Here is a 21669-nt window from a genome sequence, read left to right as displayed (position 1 = left end):
GTACAGTAGCTAGAGCTGATTTGTCCTCTCTCAGTTTGTATACTAGCTAGAGCTGGGTTGTTACAGTAGCTAGAGCTGATTTTTCCTCTTTGAGTTTGTATACTAGCTAGAGCTGAGTTGTTACAGTAGATAGAGCTGATGTTTCCTCTTTTAGTTTGTATACTAGCTAGAGTTGAGTTGTTACAGTAGCTAGAGCTGATTTTTCCTCTTTCAGTTTGTATACTAGCTAGAGCTGAGTTGTTACAGTAGATAGAGTTCATTTTTCCTCTTTGAGTTTGTATACTAGCTAGAGCTGAGTTGTTACAGTAGCTAGAGCTGATTTTTCCTCTTTGAGTTTGTATACTAGCTAGAGCTGAGTTGTTACAGTAGATAGAGCTGATGTTTCCTCTTTGAGTTTGTATACTAGCTAGAGCTGAGTTGTTACAGTAGATAGAGCTGATGTTTCCTCTTTCAGTTTGTACACTAGCCTGAGCTGAGTTGGTACAGTAACTAGAGCTCATTTTTCCTCTTTGAGTTTGTATACTAGCTAGAGTTGAGTTGTTACAGTAGCTAGAGCTGATTTTTCCTCTTTGAGTTTGTTTACTAGCTAGAGCTGAGTTGTTACAGTAGATAGAGCTGATGTTTCTTCTTTGAGTTTGTATACTAGCTAGAGCTGAGTTGTTACTGTAGCTAGAGCTGATTTTTCCTCTTTGAGTTTGTATACTAGCTAGAGCTGAGTTGTTACAGTAGATAGAGCTGATGGTTCCTCTTTGAGTTTGTATACTAGCTAGAGCTGAGTTGTTACAGTAGATAGAGCTGATGTTTCCTCTTTGAGTTTGTATACTAGCTAGAGCTGAGTTGTTACAGTAGATAGAGCTGATGGTTCCTCTTTTAGTTTGTATACTAGCTAGAGTTGAGTTGTTACAGTAGCTAGAGCTGATTTTTCCTCTTTCGGTTTGTATACTAGCTAGAGCTGAGTTGTTACAGTAGATAGAGCTGATTTTTCCTCTTTGAGTTTGTATACTAGCTAGAGCTGAGTTGTTACAGTAGCTAGAGCTGATTTTTCCTCTTTGAGTTTGTATACTAGCTAGAGCTGAGTTGGTACAGTAGCTAGAGCTGATTTTTCCTCTTTCAGTTTGTATACTAGCTAGAGCTGAGTTGTTACAGTAGATAGAGCTGATGCTTCCTCTTTTAGTTTGTATACTAGCTAGAGCTGAGTTGTTACAGTAGATAGAGCTGATGTTTCCTCTTTTAGTTTGTTTTCTAGCTACAGTTGGGTTGTTACAGTAGCTAGAGCTGATTTTTCCTCTTTGATTTTGTATACTAGCTAGAGTTGAGTTGTTACAGTAGCTAGAGCTGATTTTTCCTCTTTGAGTTTGTTTACTAGCTAGAGCTGAGTTGTTACAGTAGATAGAGCTGATGTTTCCTCTTTGAGTTTGTATACTAGCTAGAGCTGAGTTGTTACAGTAGATAGAGCTGATGGTTCCTCTTTTAGTTTGTATACTAGCTAGAGTTGAGTTGTTACAGTAGCTAGAGCTGATTTTTCCTCTTTCGGTTTGTATACTAGCTAGAGCTGAGTTGTTACAGTAGATAGAGCTGATTTTTCCTCTTTGAGTTTGTATACTAGCTAGAGCTGAGTTGGTACAGTAGCTAGAGCTGATTTTTCCTCTTTGAGTTTGTATACTAGCTAGAGCTGAGTTGTTACAGTAGATAGAGCTGATGGTTCCTGTAGGAAAGTACCATCTTGCCTGGCATGTTACCCCCATTTTTCACTGTATATATGTTGTTTTAGTTGTATGTGTCACTGGAACCCTGGTAACCCAGGGCCCCAGTGCTCATAAGTGTGCCTGAATGTGTTACCTGTGTAGTGACTAACTGTCTCACTGAGGCTCTGCTAATCAGAACCTCAGTGGTTATGCTCTCTCATTTCTTTCCAAATTGTCACTGACAGGCTAGTGACCATTTTTACCAATTTACATTGGCTTACTGGAACACCCTTATAATTCCCTAGTATATGGTACTGAGGTACCCAGGGTATTGGGGTTCCAGGAGATCCCTATGGGCTGCAGCATTTCTTTTGCCACCCATAGGGAGCTCTGACAATTCTTACACAGGCCTGCCACTGCAGCCTGAGTGAAATAACGTCCACGTTATTTCACAGCCATTTTACACTGCACTTAAGTAACTTATAAGTCACCTATATGTCTAACCTTTACCTGGTAAAGGTGAGGTGCAAAGTTACTTAGTGTGAGGGCACCCTGGCACTAGCCAAGGTGCCCCCACATTGTTCAGAGCCAATTCACTGACCTTTGTGAGTGCGGGGACACCATTACACGCGTGCACTACATATAGGTCACTACCTATGTGTAGCTTCACCATGGTAACTCCGAATATGGCCATGTAACATGTCTATGATCATGGAATTGCCCCCTCTATGCCATCCTGGCATTGTTGGTACAATTCCATGATCCCAGTGGTCTGTAGCACAGACCCTGGTACTGCCAGACTGCCCTTCCTGGGGTTTCACTGCAGCTGCTGCTGCTGCCAACCCCTCAGACAGGCAGCTGCCCTCCTGGGGTCCAGCCAGGCCTGGCCCAGGATGGCAGAACAAAGAACTTCCTCTGAGAGAGGGTGTGACACCCTCTCCCTTTGGAAAATGGTGTGAAGGCAGGGGAGGAGTAGCCTCCCCCAGCCTCTGGAAATGCTTTGTTGGGCACAGATGTGCCCAATTCTGCATAAGCCAGTCTACACCGGTTCAGGGACCCCTTAGCCCCTGCTCTGGCGCGAAACTGGACAAAGGAAAGGGGAGTGACCACTCCCCTGACCTGCACCTCCCCTGGGAGGTGTCCAGAGCTCCTCCAGTGTGCTCCAGACCTCTGCCATCTTGGAAACAGAGGTGCTGCTGGCACACTGGACTGCTCTGAGTGGCCAGTGCCACCAGGTGACGTCAGAGACTCCTGCTGATAGGCTCCTTCAGGTGTTAGTAGCCTTTCCTCTCTCCTAGGTAGCCAAACCCTCTTTTCTGGCTATTTAGGGTCTCTGTCTCTGGGGAAACTTTAGATAACGAATGCAAGAGCTCATCCGAGTTCCTCTGCATCTCCCTCTTCACCTTCTGATAAGGAAACGACCGCTGACCGCGCTGGAAGCCTGCAAACCTGCAACATAGTAGCAAAGACGACTACTGCAACTCTGTAACGCTGATCCTGCCGCCTTCTCGACTGTTTTCCTGCTTGTGCATGCTGTGGGGGTAGCCTGCCTCCTCTCTGCACCAGAAGCTCCGAAGAAATCTCCCGTGGGTCGACGGAATCTTCCCCCTGCAACCGCAGGCACCAAAAAGCTGCATTACGGTCCCTTGGGTCTCCTCTCAGCACGACGAGCGAGGTCCCTCGAATCCAGCGACTCTGTCCAAGTGACCCCCACAGTCCAGTGACTCTTCAGCCCAAGTTTGGTGGAGGTAAGTCCTTGCCTCACCTCGCTGGGCTGCATTGCTGGGAACCGCGACTTTGCAGCTACTCCGGCCCCTGTGCACTTCCGGCGGAAATCCTTTGTGCACAGCCAAGCCTGGGTCCACGGCACTCTAACCTGCATTGCACGACTTTCTAAGTTGGTCTCCGGCGACGTGGGACTCCTTTGTGCAACTTCGGCGAGCACCGTTTCACGCATCCTCGTAGTGCCTGTTTCTGACACTTCTCCGGGTGCTACCTGCTTCAGTGAGGGCTCTTTGTCTTGCTCGACGTCCCCTCTCCCTGCAGGTCCAATTTGCGACCTCCTGGTCCCTCCTGGGCCCCAGCAGCGTCCAAAAACGCCAACCACACGATTTGCGTGTAGCAAGGCTTGTTGGCGTCCTTTCGGCGGGAAAACACTTCTGCACGACTCTCCAAGGCGAGAGGGATCCGTCCACCAAAGGGGAAGTCTCTAGCCCTTTTCGTTCCTGCAGAAACCTCAGCTTCTTCTGTCCAGTCGAAGCTTCTTTGCACCCGCAGCTGGCATTTCCTGGGCATCTGCCCATCTCCGACTTGCTTGTGACTTTTGGACTTGGTCCCCTTGTTCCACAGGTACCCTAGATTGGAAATCCACAGTTGTTGCATTGCTGGTTTGTGTCTTTCCTGCATTATTCCTCTAACACGACTCTTTTGTCCTTAGGGGAACTTTAGTGCACTTTGCACTCACTTTTCAGGGTCTTGGGGAGGGTTATTTTTCTAACTCTCACTATTTTCTAATAGTCCCAGCGACCCTCTACAAGGTCACATAGGTTTGGGGTCCATTCGTGGTTCGCATTCCACTTGTGGAGTATATGGTTTGTGTTGCCCCTATCCCTATGTTTCCCCATTGCATCCTATTGTAACTATACATTGTTTGCACTGTTTTCTAAGACTATACTGCATATTTTTGCTATTGTGTATATATATCTTGTGTATATTTCCTATCCTCTCACTGAGGGTACACTCTAAGATACTTTGGCATATTGTCATAAAAATAAAGTACCTTTATTTTTAGTATAACTGTGTATTGTGTTTTCTTATGATATTGTGCATATGACACTAAGTGGTACTGTAGTAGCTTCACACGTCTCCTAGTTCAGCCTAAGCTGCTCTGCTAAGCTACCATTATCTATCAGCCTAAGCTGCTAGACACCCTATACACTAATAAGGGATAACTGGGCCTGGTGCAAGGTGCAAGTACCCCTTGGTACTCACTACAAGCCAGTCCAGCCTCCTACAGTTCCTCTTTGAGTTTGTATACTAGCTAGAGCTGAGTTGTTACAGTAGATAGAGCTGATGGTTCCTCTTTGAGTTTATATACTAGCTAGAGCTGAGTTGTTACAGTAGATAGAGCTGATGTTTCCTCTGTTAGTTTGTATACTAGCTAGAGTTGAGTTGTTACAGTAGCTAGAGCTGATTTTTCCTCTTTCAGTTTGTATACTAGCTAGAGCTGAGTTGTTACAGTAGCTAGAGCTGATTTTTACTCTTTGAGTTTGTATACTAGCTAGAACTGAGTTGTTATAGTAGATAGAGCTGATGTTTCCTATTTCAGTTTGTTTACTAGCTAAAGCTGAGTTGTTACCGTAGATAGAGCTGATGTTTCCTCTTTCCGTTTGTATACTAGCTAGAGTTGAGTTGTTACAGTAGCTAGAGCTGATTTTTCCTCTTTGAGTTTGTATACTAGCTAGAGTTGAGTTGTTACAGTAGCTAGAGCTGATTTCTTTCTACCTTGAGTTGGTACAGTAGCTAAAGCTGATTTTTTTCACTTTGAGTTTGCACAGAAGCTAGAGCTGTTTTTTTCACTTTGAGTTTGCACAGAAGCTAGAGCTGTTTTTTCCACTTTGAGTTGGTACAGTAGCTAGAGCTGATTTTTCCTCTTTGAGTTGGTACAGTACCTAGAGCTAATGTTTTTCTACTTGGAGTTTGTACGGCAGCTGGAGCTAATGTTTTCCCACTTTGAGTTTGTACAGTAGCTAGAGTTGATTTTGTATTGGGGGGGGGGAGGCAGACCTCGCCTGCAGACACCTACGTTAGAGCGATGATCCACATGAATTCTAAGCATGTGGCCCTAGAATGGAAGTGCCTGGTGGTGAGTGCTCAGCGTTGGAGATGTATTTAGAGGGGGCTTCCTTGGACTGCTCCTGGGTGTCTGAAAAGTCTCTGCTCTTAATGGTCGTTTCTTGCCTTTTAAAGTCAAATTTGTAAATCTTTGTGTTGACTTTGCAATGTTTTCATTGTGCTCCGTGACTAAAATCATATGTTCGATGGCATCTGTCGCTGTAGATACGCATGTTCTGCAATAGCTCGCCATCTGGTGTTGGGCCGGAGTGTTACAAGTTGTTTTTCTTCGAAGAAGTCTTTCGAGTCACGGGACCGAGTGACTCCTCCTTTTGTCTCCATTGCGCATGGGCGTCGACTCCATCCTCGATTGTTTTTTTTCCGCCATCGGGTTCGGACGTGTTCCTGTCGCTCCGAGTTTCGGAACGGAAAAAATAGTTAATTTCGGAAGATTTTCGTCGGTATTGTTGCGTTCGGGATCGGCGTACTTAGATTCAACACCGCATCGAAGATCGAAGAGCTCCGGTGCCCTTCGGGGTAGTTTTTCGATCCTCCGTCGGGGCCTGGTCGGCCCGACCGCGTGCTGAGGAACGCCGATGGAACGGACCCCGTTCCGTTTCTGCCCCAAATGCCACAATAAATACCCCTACACAGACCAACACTTGGTCTGCAACCTGTGCCTGTCACCTGAGCACAGCGAAGACACCTGCGAGGCCTGTCGTGCGTTCCGGTCCCGAAAAACACTCCGAGACCGTCGAGCCAGAAGACTTCAAATGGCGTCCGCACCGACAGCCCAACGGGAGTTCGAGGAACAGGAAGAGGAAGGTACCTTCTCGATCCAAGACTCAGACTCCGAAGGATTCGACGATACACAAACCGTGAGTAAGACGTCGAAAACCACACAAAGAAACATTTACAAGGCCCAGGGGACGCCACTGCCACCAGGCCATGGCTCAACCCATAAAATCGGTGACCGACCGTCGGCACCGAAAAAGGCCCAAACAGTGCCGAGATCGTCCGACTCCGGTCGAGACACCGGCACGCAGCCTTCTCGGGACCGAGAAAGTGCTGGAGACAAGCCTCGACACCGAGATGCCGGTGTGGACACGGCTCGACGCCGAGACAGCAGCACCGAAACAGATCGACGCCGAGAGGTTTCGGCACCGAAAAGGAAAAAAGTCACCTCGGAGCCGAAAAAACACGCAGACACAGTTTCGACGCCGAAACAAACTGCAAGCGACCCAGCTTCAGGCTCTTATACAGAAGAGCACTCGCTAACCTCCCAAATGCAGAAGCATAGGTTTGAGGAAGAGCTACAAGCAACTGATGCGGACCATACGCAAAAGCGTATCTTCATTCAGCAGGGGACAGGAAAAATAAGCACCCTTCCCCCCATTAGGAGAAAGAGAAGGTTGGAGTTCCAGGCGGAACAAGTACCACAACCAAAAGTGGTGAAAAGAGTTACACCACCACCCTCTCCTCCGCCCGTGATTAACGTTTCACCAGCACAAACGCCATCACACTCCCCAGCTCACACCACCATGAGCCAGGGTGACCAAGACCAGGACGCATGGGACCTATACGACGCCCCAGTGTCAGATAACAGCCCAGAGGCATACCCTACAAAACCATCTCCACCAGAAGACAGCACCGCGTACTCTCAGGTGGTGGCTAGAGCAGCACAATTTCACAACGTAAGCCTCCACTCAGAACAGGTCGAGGATGATTTCCTGTTCAACACACTCTCCTCCACCCACAGCTCCTACCAAAGCCTGCCTATGCTCCCTGGTATGCTCCGGCACGCAAAAGACATATTTAAGGACCCGGTCAAAAGTAGGGCAATCACACCAAGGGTGGAAAAAAAGTATAAGCCGCCTCCTACAGACCCGGCTTTCATCACAACACAGCTGCCACCAGACTCTGTTGTTGTAGGAGCAGCTAGGAAAAGGGCCAACTCTCACACATCTGGAGATGCACCACCCCCAGATAAACAAAGCCGCAAGTTTGATGCAGCTGGTAAAAGAGTCGCAGCACAAGCTGCAAACCAGTGGCGCATCGCGAACTCCCAGGCACTACTTGCGCGCTATGACAGAGCCCACTGGGACGAGATGCAACATCTCATTGAACATCTGCCCAAAGACTTCCAAAATAGGGCAAAACAAGTGGTTGAGGAGGGACAGGCCATCTCCAACAACCAGATCCGCTCCTCCATGGACGCTGCAGATACAGCTGCACGGACAATTAATACATCTGTAACTATCAGAAGGCATGCATGGCTCCGAACGTCTGGATTTAAACCAGAGATTCAACAAGCAGTTCTCAATATGCCTTTTAATGAAAAAGAACTGTTCGGTCCAGAAGTGGACACAGCGATTGAGAAACTCAAAAAAGATACGGACACTGCCAAAGCCATGGGCGCACTCTACTCCCCGCAGAGCAGAGGGAATTACAGCTCATTCCGTAAAACGCCCTTTCGAGGGGGGTTTCGGGGTCAAAGCACACAAGCCAGCACCTCACAAGCCACACCGTCCAGTTACCAAGGACAGTATAGAGGAGGTTTTCGGGGACAATATAGAGGAGGGCAATTCCCTAGAAATAGAGGAAGATTCCAAAGCCCCAAAACCCCTACTACTAAACAGTGACTCACATGTCACTCACCCCCTCCACACAACACCAGTGGGGGGACGAATAGGTCATTATTACAGAGCATGGGAGAAAATCACTACAGACACTTGGGTTCTAGCAATTATCCAACATGGTTACTGCATAGAATTTCTACAGTTCCCTCCAAACATACCACCAAAAGCACAAAATTTAACAACACACCATTCCAATCTCCTAGAGATAGAAGTGCAGGCACTATTGCAAAAGAATGCAATCGAATTAGTGCCAAACACACAAATAAACACAGGAGTTTACTCACTGTACTTTCTGATACCAAAGAAGGACAAAACACTGAGACCAATCCTAGACCTCAGAGTAGTCAACACTTTCATCAAATCAGACCACTTCCACATGGTCACACTACAAGAAGTATTGCCATTGCTAAAGCTGCACGACTACATGGCAACTTTAGACCTCAAGGATGCTTATTTCCATATACCAATTCACCCATCGCACAGGAAATACCTAAGGTTTGTATTCAAAGGAATACATTACCAATTCAAGGTACTGCCTTTCGGATTAACAACCGCACCAAGAGTCTTTACCAAATGTCTAGCGGTAGTCGCTGCACACATCAGAAGGCAGCAAATACATGTGTTCCCATATCTAGACGACTGGCTAATCAAGGCCCATTCGTTAATAGAGTGCTCAAATCACACAAATCATATCATACAAACCCTCTTCAAACTAGGGTTCACCGTCAATTTCACAAAATCCAAGATTCGGCCACGCAAGGTACAACAATACCTGGGAGCCATAATAGACACATCAAAAGGAGTAGCCACTCCAAGTCCACAAAGAATTCAAAATTTCAACACCATCATACAACGCATGTATCCAACACAAAAGATACAAGCAAAGATGGTATTACAACTCCTAGGCATGATGTCATCATGCATAGCCATTGTCCCAAACGCAAGACTGCACATGAGGCCCTTACAACAATGCCTAGCATCACAGTGGTCTCAAGCACAGGGTCACCTTCTAGATCTGGTGTTAATAGACCGCCAAACTTACCTCTCGCTTCTGTGGTGGAACAACATAAATTTAAACAAGGGGCGGCCTTTCCAAGACCCAGTGCCACAATACGTAATAACAACAGATGCTTCCATGACAGGGTGGGGAGCACACCTCGATCAACACAGCATACAAGGACAATGGAACGTACATCAAACAAAACTACATATCAATCACCTAGAACTTCTTGCAGTTTTTCAAGCACTAAAAGCTTTCCAACCAATAATAGTTCACAAATACATTCTCGTCAAAACAGACAACATGACAACAATGTATTATCTAAACAAGCAGGGAGGGACGCACTCCACGCAGTTAAGCATGTTAGCACAAAAAATTTGGCATTGGGCAATTCACAACCAAATTCGCCTAATTGCACAGTTTATACCAGGGATACAAAATCAACTCGCAGACAATCTCTCTCGAGATCACCAACAGGTCCACGAATGGGAAATTCACCCCCAAATACTGAACACTTATTTCAAACTCTGGGGAACACCTCAGATAGACTTGTTTGCGACAAGGGAGAACGCAAAATGCCAAAACTTCGCATCCAGATACCCACACAAACAATCCCAAGGCAATGCCCTATGGATGAACTGGTCAGGGATATTTGCTTACGCTTTTCCTCCTCTCCCTCTCCTTCCTTACCTGGTAAACAAACTCAGTCAAAGCAAACTCAAACTCATATTGATAGCACCAACTTGGGCAAGGCAACCCTGGTACACAACGCTGCTAGACCTATCAGTGGTACCCTGCATCAAATTGCCCAACAGGCCAGATCTGTTGACACAGCACAACCAAAAGATCAGACACCCAGATCCAGCATCGCTGAATCTAGCAATCTGGCTCCTGAAATCCTAGAATTCGGGCACTTACAACTTACCCAAGAATGTATGGAAGTCATAAAACAAGCAAGAAGGCCATCCACCAGGCACTGCTATGCAAGTAAATGGAAGAGGTTTGTTTGCTACTGCCATATTAATCAAATACAACCATTACACACAACTCCAGAACATGTAGTGGGTTACTTGCTTCACTTACAAAAATCTAACCTAGCTTTCTCTTCCATTAAGATTCACCTTGCAGCAATATCTGCATACCTGCAGACTACCTATTCAACTTCCCTATATAAAATACCAGTCATTAAAGCATTCATGGAGGGCCTTAGGAGAATTATACCACCAAGAACACTACCTGTTCCTTCATGGAACCTAAATGTTGTCCTAACTAGACTTATGGGTCCACCTTTTGAACCCATGCACTCCTGCGACATACAGTTCCTAACCTGGAAGGTGGCATTTCTCATCGCCATTACTTCCCTGAGAAGAGTAAGCGAGATTCAGGCGTTTACTATACAGGAACCTTTTATACAACTACACAAAAATAAAGTCGTCCTAAGGACCAATCCTAAATTTTTGCCAAAGGTTATTTCACCGTTCCATCTAAATCAAACAGTGGAACTTCCGGTGTTCTTTCCACAGCCAGATACCGTAGCTGAAAGGGCACTACATACATTAGATGTCAAAAGAGCATTAATGTATTACATTGACAGAACAAAGAACATCAGAAAGACTAAACAACTCTTTATTGCATTTCAAAAACCTCATGCAGGAAACCCAATTTCAAAACAAGGTATAGCCAAATGGATAGTTAAATGCATCCAAATCTGCTACCTTAAAGCTAAACGACAGCTGCCCATTACACCAAGGGCACACTCAACCAGAAAGAAAGGTGCTACCATGGCCTTTCTAGGAAACATCCCAATGCAAGAAATATGTAAGGCAGCCACATGGTCTACGCCTCACACATTCACCAAGCACTACTGTGTAGACGTGTTATCCGCACAACAAGCCACAGTAGGTCAAGCTGTATTAAGGACATTATTTCAGACTACTTCCACTCCTACAGGCTGATCCACCGCTTTTGGGGAAATAACTGCTTACTAGTCTATTGCAGAACATGCGTATCTACAGCGACAGATGCCATCGAACTGAAAATGTCACTTACCCAGTGTACATCTGTTCGTGGCATCAGTCGCAGTAGATTCGCATGTGCCCACCCGCCTCCCCGGGAGCCTGTAGCAGTTTGGAAGTTACCTTCAATTATTTATATATGTATCATCTCAACCTTAAATAAGTGCATACTTAGTCACTCCATTGCATGGGCACTATTACTACAATTCAACTCCTACCTCACCCTCTGCGGGGAAAAACAATCGAGGATGGAGTCGACGCCCATGCGCAATGGAGACAAAAGGAGGAGTCACTCGGTCCCGTGACTCGAAAGACTTCTTCGAAGAAAAACAACTTGTAACACTCCGGCCCAACACCAGATGGCGAGCTATTGCAGAACATGCGAATCTACTGCGACTGATGCCACGAACAGATGTACACTGGGTAAGTGACATTTTCATTAATGTTAGTGATTCCATGTATTTTTTTCTGAAAAGCTTGATACCAAAATATATAAAAAAATATATAATAATAACATAATGGGTAAATGTATTCTTCGTATGTTTTGTCCTATCCAGCATCTTGGTTTCCAAGCACACCACTATCGAAACTACAAACTTGGAAACAACCGAAGCAAGGACCCGATCGCATAGCGACCCTGTTGAGATCAAGCTTGCGCAAATGGCATAAGAATGGGTTTCCACGACTGGTCAGCTTGCCACCTTCTCTGCTGCAGGAGATGCCGCATGGAGCAATTGGGCAGTCACAAAAAAGACATTACTGCTTGAGCCATGGCTCAGTCCTAAAGTGCCTTAAGAAAAGCTTGTCTTCTTTTCATCACACCAGTGCAATACCCAGGGGGAGTTTCCATAAAAAGATGGGTGGGGTCCTATCAAGGAGACACATCAAAACTGTCCCTGCTGGTGCGAAGCGGTGGTCCAGCACGCACAGTCCGTCCAACCATCTGACACACATCAACTCTGAAGGAAAAGCCGCCATGGTGGATGTAGGCGATAAACCTGTGTCTCTGAGGACAGCCGTTGCCACCGCCGTTGTCGTCTTGGGGCCCAAGGCTTTTGAAATGGTGCAACACAACCAGCTGAAGAAAGGTGACGTGCTCTCGGTTGCACAGGTGGCTGGCATACAGGGGGCTAAACTCACCAGCCAGCTCATACCCCTGTGCCACATTGTCCCCTTGCACAAGGTGGATGTCACCCTGAAGCTTGACGCCACCCGGTGCGCGGTGGTGATTGAGGCGCTGTGCCGCTCGGAGGGTAAGACTGGAGTAGAGATGGAGGCCCTGGTGGCCGCCAGTGTAACGGCTCTGACTGTGTATGATATGTGCAAGGCAGTCACGCATGACATAGTTATTGAAGAGGTGAAACTGCTCAGCAAGACAGGGGGACAGAGAGGCGACTATATGCGCTCATGATCTATCCGGAACCTCCATTCTGCTTCCCCAGAGGGACAGACCTTGTTAACCCACAACTAGGTACGCATGAGTTCGCTTCTCCTCCGCCAGGTCTGCAGGGTGGCATCATCTCTAGTTAAAGTGCTGCCTTTGGGCTCAGTGAATTCTACTTTAACTGGTCTGTGCAGTCCCCCCTCCCCAAAAACCCAGTTCAGTTCATCTCATTTGTCAACAGCTTAGCATTTTGTGGACAGGATTATAACTTTCAAAATGTAACAAATAATGTGGTTAGCGATGGGTATTCTTGAAAGGTACATCCGATAAAGGTGGGTTGAACGATGTACATGCCTAACCAATTTTGAAAAGTTGTCGCCACAGACATTACTTACCTCGCTTAGATTTCCATGTTGCATTACAAGGGAATAAGAAGCGGACCAGCTCCACACTACGCACCATCTCATGCATGTTTAGTTAGCTGTGCCAAGCTTTTTTTGTAAGTAGGGGTGATTGGCTAGTACCTTTTGAATTGATTAGATGCACACACTGAAATTTACAGGCGCTTCACCAACAGTGAGCTTGTCAAGGATGCTAGATAGAGGCAATACGTCCTTTACAGCAGTAGAAACAGGCTCCCTACTTCCCGCCTCTGTGCATCCACTATGGTCTGGACAGTAGACGCCTTGCACCTTCAGTCCTTTGTTTCTCTGCAGACTGATCCAGTGAGTGAGTTTCATCGCAAAGATGGCACTGGCTTTGATGAGAAGCGAGAACATCGGCTATCTCATTGGCTCAAGGATATATTCTGATTGATTTGTGACCTAGAGTCAGAGACAGAATTTCATTGTAGCCCTGAGGTGTTTCGCTGACCCAACTAGTCGAATAATTTGGCTGCAGAATCAGTTCCCCTCCCATCAAACTGAAAAGGAAAATATGTCTCTAGAGTGGCATGTTTTTTCCATTGATGCATGGTTCGCCACTTCTCAGATGAACACAGTAAGCATAAGCACACAGTGCACCAGAAAGCATCCCTGTAATTTTTTTTTACATGGCTGTCGGCCACCGTCCATGAGTTTTTGCTTGTAGACGCGCTCTGAAATACATGGACTCTTTCAAGAAGTGAGGCACCAAAACATTGGTTTAATGTGAGAAGCTGCACCACCTAACTTCAAATCCCACTGGCAGCCCCAGTGTGAACCTTACTGATGATAATTGTAATTCTTGGCTTCTAGTGCATGGTTTATGGGGCTTCCTGGCCACAGTTTATTTTAGTTCAGTTGCGGTGTCAGATAGAGTGCCACAGAGTTACAACTTAAAAGTATCAGACTTGATCCTCTTGTGCCTTATCTTAAGGTCAGCTGAAGCACTTGCCTCCTTTTGGCCTAAACTGTTATCTTAGAAGATTGTGTTTCTGTCTGCTGTCACTTCCTGGAGTTGTATTTGCAAGCTTCATATCCTTTAGTGCCTCTGAGTCGTGCTCACCTCTTCATCAGGACACAATTCTTCTTATGTGTTCTTACGTTGTCCATACTGGTTTACTAAATTCTCTATGAGCGATGAAGTTTTATCTTACTGCATTGTTTTCCTGCACCTCTGTGTCTCTTCAGCCACTTTTATGTATTGATTGCCTTCTAACTGGATAGATCGAGAGACCTCTTGTTGCTCTGGGCAATTTTTCATTATGTGAAATTATGAAATTGATTATTACTTGCAGCCATCTTTTTGCTTGTGTCCTTTCCTTATGCTGATATCGATGCACACTGCACAGAAGCCATGGCAGCTTTGTCCAGTTGTCTGCGGCTGAGAGACCTGTAGGGACTGTGGACTCGTCCATGTGCGTTCTTCAGATACTTCCCTTTTAATACTTCCACTAGGAACAATGCAGAATTCATCCAAAAAGTCCCAAGAAGTTGATTTACCTACAGGTCCCTCCCCAATGGTGCTCTCCTGTATTTTTCTCACTTTGACTTTTTTCCTACAGTTCTATTTTCAGCACCTTTTCGCCAGCCTCTACCGTCGGGGCACGTTTACGACAGACTCCATCCCGAGAGACCTTGGTAGGGTACACCAGAGTAAGGGTAGTCGTCTTGGCCATGTTACCACATGTATTAGTAAGTTACTTCCTCTACTGAGCAACAGTTTTCAGAAGCAGTTTCCAGTCCAACATTGGGCGCCAAGAACCTACAAACCAGATATCGAAAGGAATCTCGCACAAAGAGCGAGAGTCACCGTAAACGTCACTTGAAGGTTTTTGGATGCACAGTGTGTGTTTGGAATTCATCAAGTCCTACGTTTAGAGCTTTCCAACTTTACCAAACTAAGCAATCTATTATCCCACATGCTTCATTTAAAGGTACCAGGAGTACCTAGGAGTTTCAATGCATGCTCAATTGAAGTACGAACTTTTTCCTTGCTTATGTTTTCTATTTGATATTATATGAATTAATGACACATATTATTTAGGTCCCAGTTGTCCTTTTAGAGTGTAAGGCAATACAATTAATTAAGAGTAGAAGCACAATTCTAGGAGCAGCTATAGAGACATGTTTTGTAGACCAACTCGTCCATATGAAATGGCTTTTGGTTATCAGAGTTTCAGATATTATCCATGCCTCCCTCTGTGCCCTCTAATACTTTTGTTAATAAATGGGATTATGATGGAATGCATGCGTTTGAATTTTGTAAATGACATTTTTATATGCACTTAAGCCCTCTGGTGATGGCACTTAGCAAATTTATTTTAGATATGCATATGCAGGGTATGAAAAATGGTAAAAACTACACCTCACTGGAAATTGTAACTGGAGTGTATGAATATAAACGCACAACTTTAGTTGATATTTTTGATGCATTTATAATAAAAACATATGGTCTATGGTCTGTCTTTATTTTGGGTGACTCAATGTATGTACGCAGCTATGTGTTTTTTAAATACTTAAATAGAAATGTGCTATCAGATATGCCTTTTTCACTTCAATTTAACTGTTTAAAAAGATGATACAATCCTCTGTAGCATGAGAACTGCACAATGTAGGATAGCAGGGTTGTCCTTAGCTCAAGATCATCCAATTTATTATACAATTGTCTGGTGTAGCCACACTCTAAATCTCCAATAACCCCTTCAGCATTTCAAGTACTGGCACATCACATTCCACGTAGAAATGCATCCCTTTTCTGGTGGTCTGTCAAACAAACCGGCCTACTCATAATTTCAAACTTACAATGAAATCTCTATCAATAAATAGAGGAAACAAATCAAAATGGAATTTTACTGTGTTAGAAAAATATTTTTTCTATCTCTACTTCTAGTACTGCCAATCTCCTCCAAGGTCTTTCTGCAACACAAAAGAATGCCTTCTCCTCAGGAGATCCTTACTACTGGCTCTGGGCATCGCCTGCGATGGCTGGCTTCCCTGAGTCACATTCAATGTGTAGCAGATCCTCACATACAAAATGAGTGACTTAACTTGGAAAATGTTGCCCAGAATGACTGGGCTGATTTTTGCTAAGAGTTTTTGCCTGCACAGGTGCTCATGTCATAATGATTAATGTTTTTCAAAAGTGCTAGTAATCCCTTATGCTGCACTTTTACTTTTGTTTGAGTAGAAACAACTTCAGAGCTTTGGAGGACCTTCAAAATTGTTTGAGTTCTGATTTTGTACATTGTATGGAGTAAATCCTGTGAGAGCAGAACTTTCTTGCCCTCGCTGGGGAGTTATTGCTGAAAGTAATTTTATTTTTTTCAATGAAAATGTGTAGTTCGTACTCTGCATCCCTCGTATGCGAGTGTCCACAGAAACTGAATATGAGTGATTTTAGCAAGAATTGTCTCGGAACAGCTGGTGGGGGTGAATCTCCTTACGTGGCCGTTAACATCCTGCGTGCCATAGCCCAACATTTTATATTACACTGTGGCAGCTCCCACTGAGTAGTTATAATTATGCCAGCATGTCCATAGGAAGACTGCTTTTTTTTTTCTTTCACCAATAATACATTGAGAACTAGTTGACAATTTTTCACAAAACTACACAAAAGAAATTCATCCACCACGGCTCTTCCCTGGAAACTTTTACTCCGAACAGTCTAGTGGGGGCAAAGAAAAAGGAGGGGGTGTCTCAGAACATTGATTTCCTATGTTAATTTCTATAAGAAGCTTCTTTTGCAGCTACTGAAAAAAAACTAACTGAACGGAAAAGCTAGAACTTTACTCAGTAGCGTGTTCTTTGTGATTTGGTGTAAATCCGTACAGCCATTTTTCGAGAATTTAAAGTGTAAGAATGCGCTTGGGTTGGTCATGAATGGTTAAAAAGCTAGACGTACCTAGACTGTTTGTGTCTAGATATGCTCTGATTGGTTCATTTAAAGGGGACTAGTCAATCATGATTGGCTGCCCACAGCCTGAGAAATATAATGTGGCAGCCATTACAGGCCTCAGGACATGGCCTTGGCGTTCTGAAAATGAATTAGGAAAAAATATAACGGTAAGTGGCGAGCACACCCTGACCCTAAGGGGCCAAAGGAACCCCCGTTTATTAGCTGGCCACAACGTGGACTCTTGTTATGACAGTCCTTACAGGGCTCGAGGACATGGTCCCCATTGAAATGCATGTCACAAACATTTTTTGAGTCCCAAAAAGGAGCACATAAAAAAGGTGATAACAGATCTTAATCACAATGTAAATCATTTGTTGAAGGTACCATAGTGATTCTGAGAATTGTGGTGTGTTCTATGGTGATTTTACTCTGTGAAAAATGCTGATACTCTGCCGTGATTTGATGAACCATATTTGAGGAAGAAAACTGTTTTCTCTCATGATTTTCTCATAGAGGTTGAGTAAGGTTCTCCAGAAACCAAAATGGGGGTGCATTTTTTATACGTTCACACTATCTCTCTCAGCTAAGAGAGACTTAAGTCTGAAATTCAGAGTAAAAATGTACTTCTAACATGAGCAGCCGGTCAGCTGATTCCCCAGTGTTCTACTACAGCTTCCCGCTGTGTTTTAGTGAACAACTAGAGCACTAACATTCTGTATGGATGGCAAACCTGTGGCACAGCTGAATCCATCTTGGTGGAAACAAAGCTGTAAAACTGAAAGCATTTTATTTAGATACAGGCAAAAATCAGGGTTTCATTTTGTCATCGAAATTATGTTAAATGCTCTAGAAAGCTAAAATGATGACACATTTTGTATGAGTTCTCAAATATCTTTCTCATCCATGTCAGTCAGACATTCTGAGATGCAGACTGAAACGGCAGCTGCCTGTCAGGTAATACCCTTGTCATCAACTGTGGCTTTTCTTCTAAGTTCAAATGAGCAGAGTGCTAACATTCCCAATTCATGACAAACTTCTGGCACACCTGAACATCTGGATGAAATTGAAGCTGTAAAACTAATGTCATTATATAAAATCTTTATCATATTCTGCAGTAAATAAAGAAATGAGGGGTTTCCTTTTGTCATTGAAATGATAGTTAGTGCTCTAGAAAGCTAAAAGGAGATCACATGTTCTATGAGTTCTCAGATATCTTCCTCCTCCGTTTCCGTTTCAGTAAAACATTCTGACCTGCAGTGTCACATATGTACTTCAAACACCAGCAACAGTCTGTCAGTCAGCTCCCTAGAAAACAGGTGCAGCATCACCAGAGTTCTAATATATGGCGAGAGCTAACGTTTTGTACTGAAGACAAGTGAGGCGCTCCTGTATGCTGTTTTCTTGAAATATGAGCTGTTGAATTTGAAGCCTTTCCTGGAGAGCAGGCTGAAGTAAAAGAACACTAGGATGGTAATGCAGGCATGAGCCAGAGGGTTACAAATGTGAGGGTGGGAGGGGAGGCGTGGGTTTCTGATTATTTGAGGCATAGTGTACTTTTAAAGGGGCTAAAATACATAGAAAAGTCTGCATTACAAGTACAAAAAAAACGTATCCTAAAGGTATCATTCAAAAGAACAGGTATAAACTCAATACAATTTAGAAACTATTTGTATAACCACGAATGCAAAAAGAGGAAAGAAGTAGGGCCCAAAGTTGTAACAATATATTTAAATAATAGATTTTTTTAAAGTTCAAGAAGCATTGAAAAAGTGCCCAGAGTGTGTGAGATGCTCAGAAATAGTGCTGCTTTGGTTCTTAGTCTTTTGTCTTTATGATTATACAAATGATTTCTATATGGTAATTGAGATTATAACTGTTCTTTTGATTGATACCTTTTAGGACATTGGTTTTTGCTGTTATTTATTCCCCGGTCCTTTTTGTGTTGATGGGTGACTCCTGTTGTGAATGTGTCCATCACAGGTTAAACGGCCCCTTCTGTATCAGTTCCATATCTGTTTACTGAGCCTGCTTCAAGCCCAGGAACCCTACAGGAAGGTGTTACAATGATTCTATGATATTATCAGTGATGTCATCTAACATGTCATGAATGATGTAATATGTTATACGATTGTTTGTTTTGCGAAGCCCGCTTGCACTGATCCTCAGACAGTGCGTTCCCCTCCCAAGGGCATATGTCCCCAGCGACTCGGGTGACTTGTTCCTATGACTGATACCTACTGGACCGAGTGACACACAACTCTTTTTCCTGATTCATACTCCACATCGCGGGTCTTTTGCCGCTCTGGGTGCTACTGCTCTCTTATTTGTCCTGGTGATGACCCTGAGAAATTGTTTATAAAAGGGTTGAAACGTCGACAGTTGTACTTGTGGACTGTTCTTAAGGATCATTTTAGTCTCTATGTACTTTCAGTTGTAGTCTCACAAAGATTAATTCCATCAACCCCCAGCTATTAATGTGCCTACCATATATATACAGATTTTCTTCTGTACAGCACTTATGCTCATCTGTCTCACTGATGTCAACTTGCACTTTCATTGCGCCAGATTTGGAGCACCTGCTTTAGTATAATTTTCTTTATCATTTGATAAATCAAATTAAACTGTATGTTAAAATTAATTTGAGCTGACCATGAATGTGAATTATTTGGCCTAGCAAGTCTAAGCATTGTGTCTTCCCCCGCAGGGAACCACTGTTCTGTTTCGCATCTACTGACCCAGGTTACTAGAGTTACAGGGTTGCCCCTTTTTATTTTTTTGGGCATCAGAAGTTAGTCATGGTTGCTATTCCTGTTACTTTCTGAGGCCCAAGAAGGAGGGAGGCCTCCGCCTTATTTTAGATCTGCATCCTCTCAGTTTCTTCCTGGAGAAGGGGAAATTAAAGATGCTCACCTTAGCTCAGGTTCTGTCTGCCCGAGACCCTGGAGACTGGATGGTAGCGTTGGAATTGCAGGACACTGACTTGTACGTTCCCGTCCTTCCTGCCCAGAGACACTACCTGCAGCACTCTGCATGAAATCTCCTACGCACTGTTCAAGAAGCAACCCCCTGAGGACCTGCATGCATATTCTGCCAAAACTACTACCACTGCAGAGCTCGCGGAGTCCTTGTCCTGGACATCTTTCAGGATGCAATGTGCATGTCTCTGAACATATTCACCAAGAACTGCTGCCTGGACAGTCCGGTCTGTTGTGATAGGCACTTTCCCTGTTCTGTCCTCCAGGACTTCTTGGTCTAAATCTGCTCAGAGACCCAGCTCCGGAGAGGTATTGCTTGGGTATCTGTTGTCAGGGATGGAACCTGCGGCTAAAAGTCAAATGAACACATTACTTTCCTTTAGTAACACCTTATCTGATAGAGACTCTATCTAACCACAGATTTCTTCCCGATCCTCCCACTCTCCCCACTCTGCACATAAACTTCTCCCTCTAGAGCAGAGGTCTCCAAACTTGTTAATGCTGTGCGCCCCCCCAGTTGAAAAAGAAAAATCATTGGGCCCCCCTCCAGTATTTTTCACAATTATTTTATGAAGATGCCAATGTTTAAATATGTCTAGAGCTGCTTAAACATTGCTGTTACGTACTGTTACCTTTTTAAAATGCAGTAACATGCTTTTGCTTAAAACAAAGGCCTGTTATCTGTATAATGCTTCTTTTGGCTAGAGTCTGGCGCCCCCCCGGGACCACTTGAGGTTCCCCTAGGGGGACCCGCCCCCCAGTTTGAAGACCTCTGCTCTAGAGTAACCCTTTTGAGGTCTGTAGTGTCTGCAATCTGGTACATCAGCAATCTTTGTGGCTCCGCACTTCTGGCGTGGAAAGGTCACGAAAAAAGTTATGTCATCACACTGGGGTGGTGTGCATATAGACACCACGTCTGTCATGTTTGGTGCAGACGCTGCTGACACATACCCGAATGACACCACTTACCGGAGCACAGAGTTAATGCTCAAAGTTTCCAGATCCACTATGACGCCCGGAGATTATTCTAAGGTAAAGAGTCTGCAACTAGATAGAGTCTGTACCAAATAAGATGTTACCAAAAGTAAGTAACTTATTCATCTATTGCTGCAGGAGCCCTGCAAAGATGCAAAGTAAAGCATTCTGATTGTCTGGACGGTCCCATAGGACTGAGAGCAGTGATTGGCTGGTTGCAACATGAAGATAAATGTATTACAGGACTTGGGGGTTCACAAGTCCTGCAAAACACTGTAAGAAACTTGGGGTAAGCAGGGGGTTTGATCACATTCAGTCAACAGCACAGCATTTGGCCATGTTCAGTGTGGAGGGTTGTCCCAGGCCCAGCCCTTCCCCTGCGGATGGTCTGCCCCATTCAGCTGCATGCCCCTGCCGTCTCCCTCCTGCCCTCCATGGTCAGCTTGCCGTGAATAGTCATCAAGTTGCTGCCCCTGCACTCCTCCCATACCCTGCCCACTGTTCTCCATCTGCGTAACCTTGCCCCATTCCTTCTGCCCTCCTTAGTCCTTTGTGCTGTCCCTGCTGATCTCCGCTTGCCCTCCGTGGTCTGTGTGCTGCCCCTGCCCCCTTTTCACCTGCTTCCTGTTCACATTGCACTTGTCCCTGCCTCTTCCAACTGCCCTTCAGGGTCAGCTTGCTGCCCTGCCCATAACGCCTTGCCCTCTGTTGTCGGCTTGCTGCCCCCTGCCCTTCCTTATCCGTGTGCATGCCCCTCCTTCCTGCCTTCTGTGGTTGTTCTACTGCCCCTGACACCTTCTACTTGCTTTACCTCATTTTAGCTTTCTAGGGCACTAACCATCATT

The 21669-nt window shown here is 44.8% G+C and overlaps 1 protein-coding gene across 2 annotated transcripts in view; it reads left to right on the top strand.

The window, feature by feature from the left end:
* MOCS1 (molybdenum cofactor synthesis 1) overlaps window positions 1-15440 on the top strand; it is a 320779-nt gene extending 305339 nt beyond the window's left edge. For both annotated transcript variants that reach the window (XM_069236336.1, XM_069236337.1), the window contains exon 11: window positions 11731-15440. In XM_069236336.1, the coding sequence (XP_069092437.1) occupies window positions 11731-12584 (854 nt within the window). In that variant the 3' untranslated portion in view covers window positions 12585-15440. The remainder of the gene's footprint in view (window positions 1-11730) is intronic.
* The last annotated feature ends 6229 nt before the right edge of the window (window positions 15441-21669 follow it).

This window comes from Pleurodeles waltl, chromosome 5, assembly GCF_031143425.1.
Source record: "Pleurodeles waltl isolate 20211129_DDA chromosome 5, aPleWal1.hap1.20221129, whole genome shotgun sequence".
NCBI lineage: Eukaryota > Metazoa > Chordata > Amphibia > Caudata > Salamandridae > Pleurodeles > Pleurodeles waltl.
Note: the sequence above shows the minus strand (reverse complement) of the source record. Positions and strands in the feature narration are given on the sequence as shown.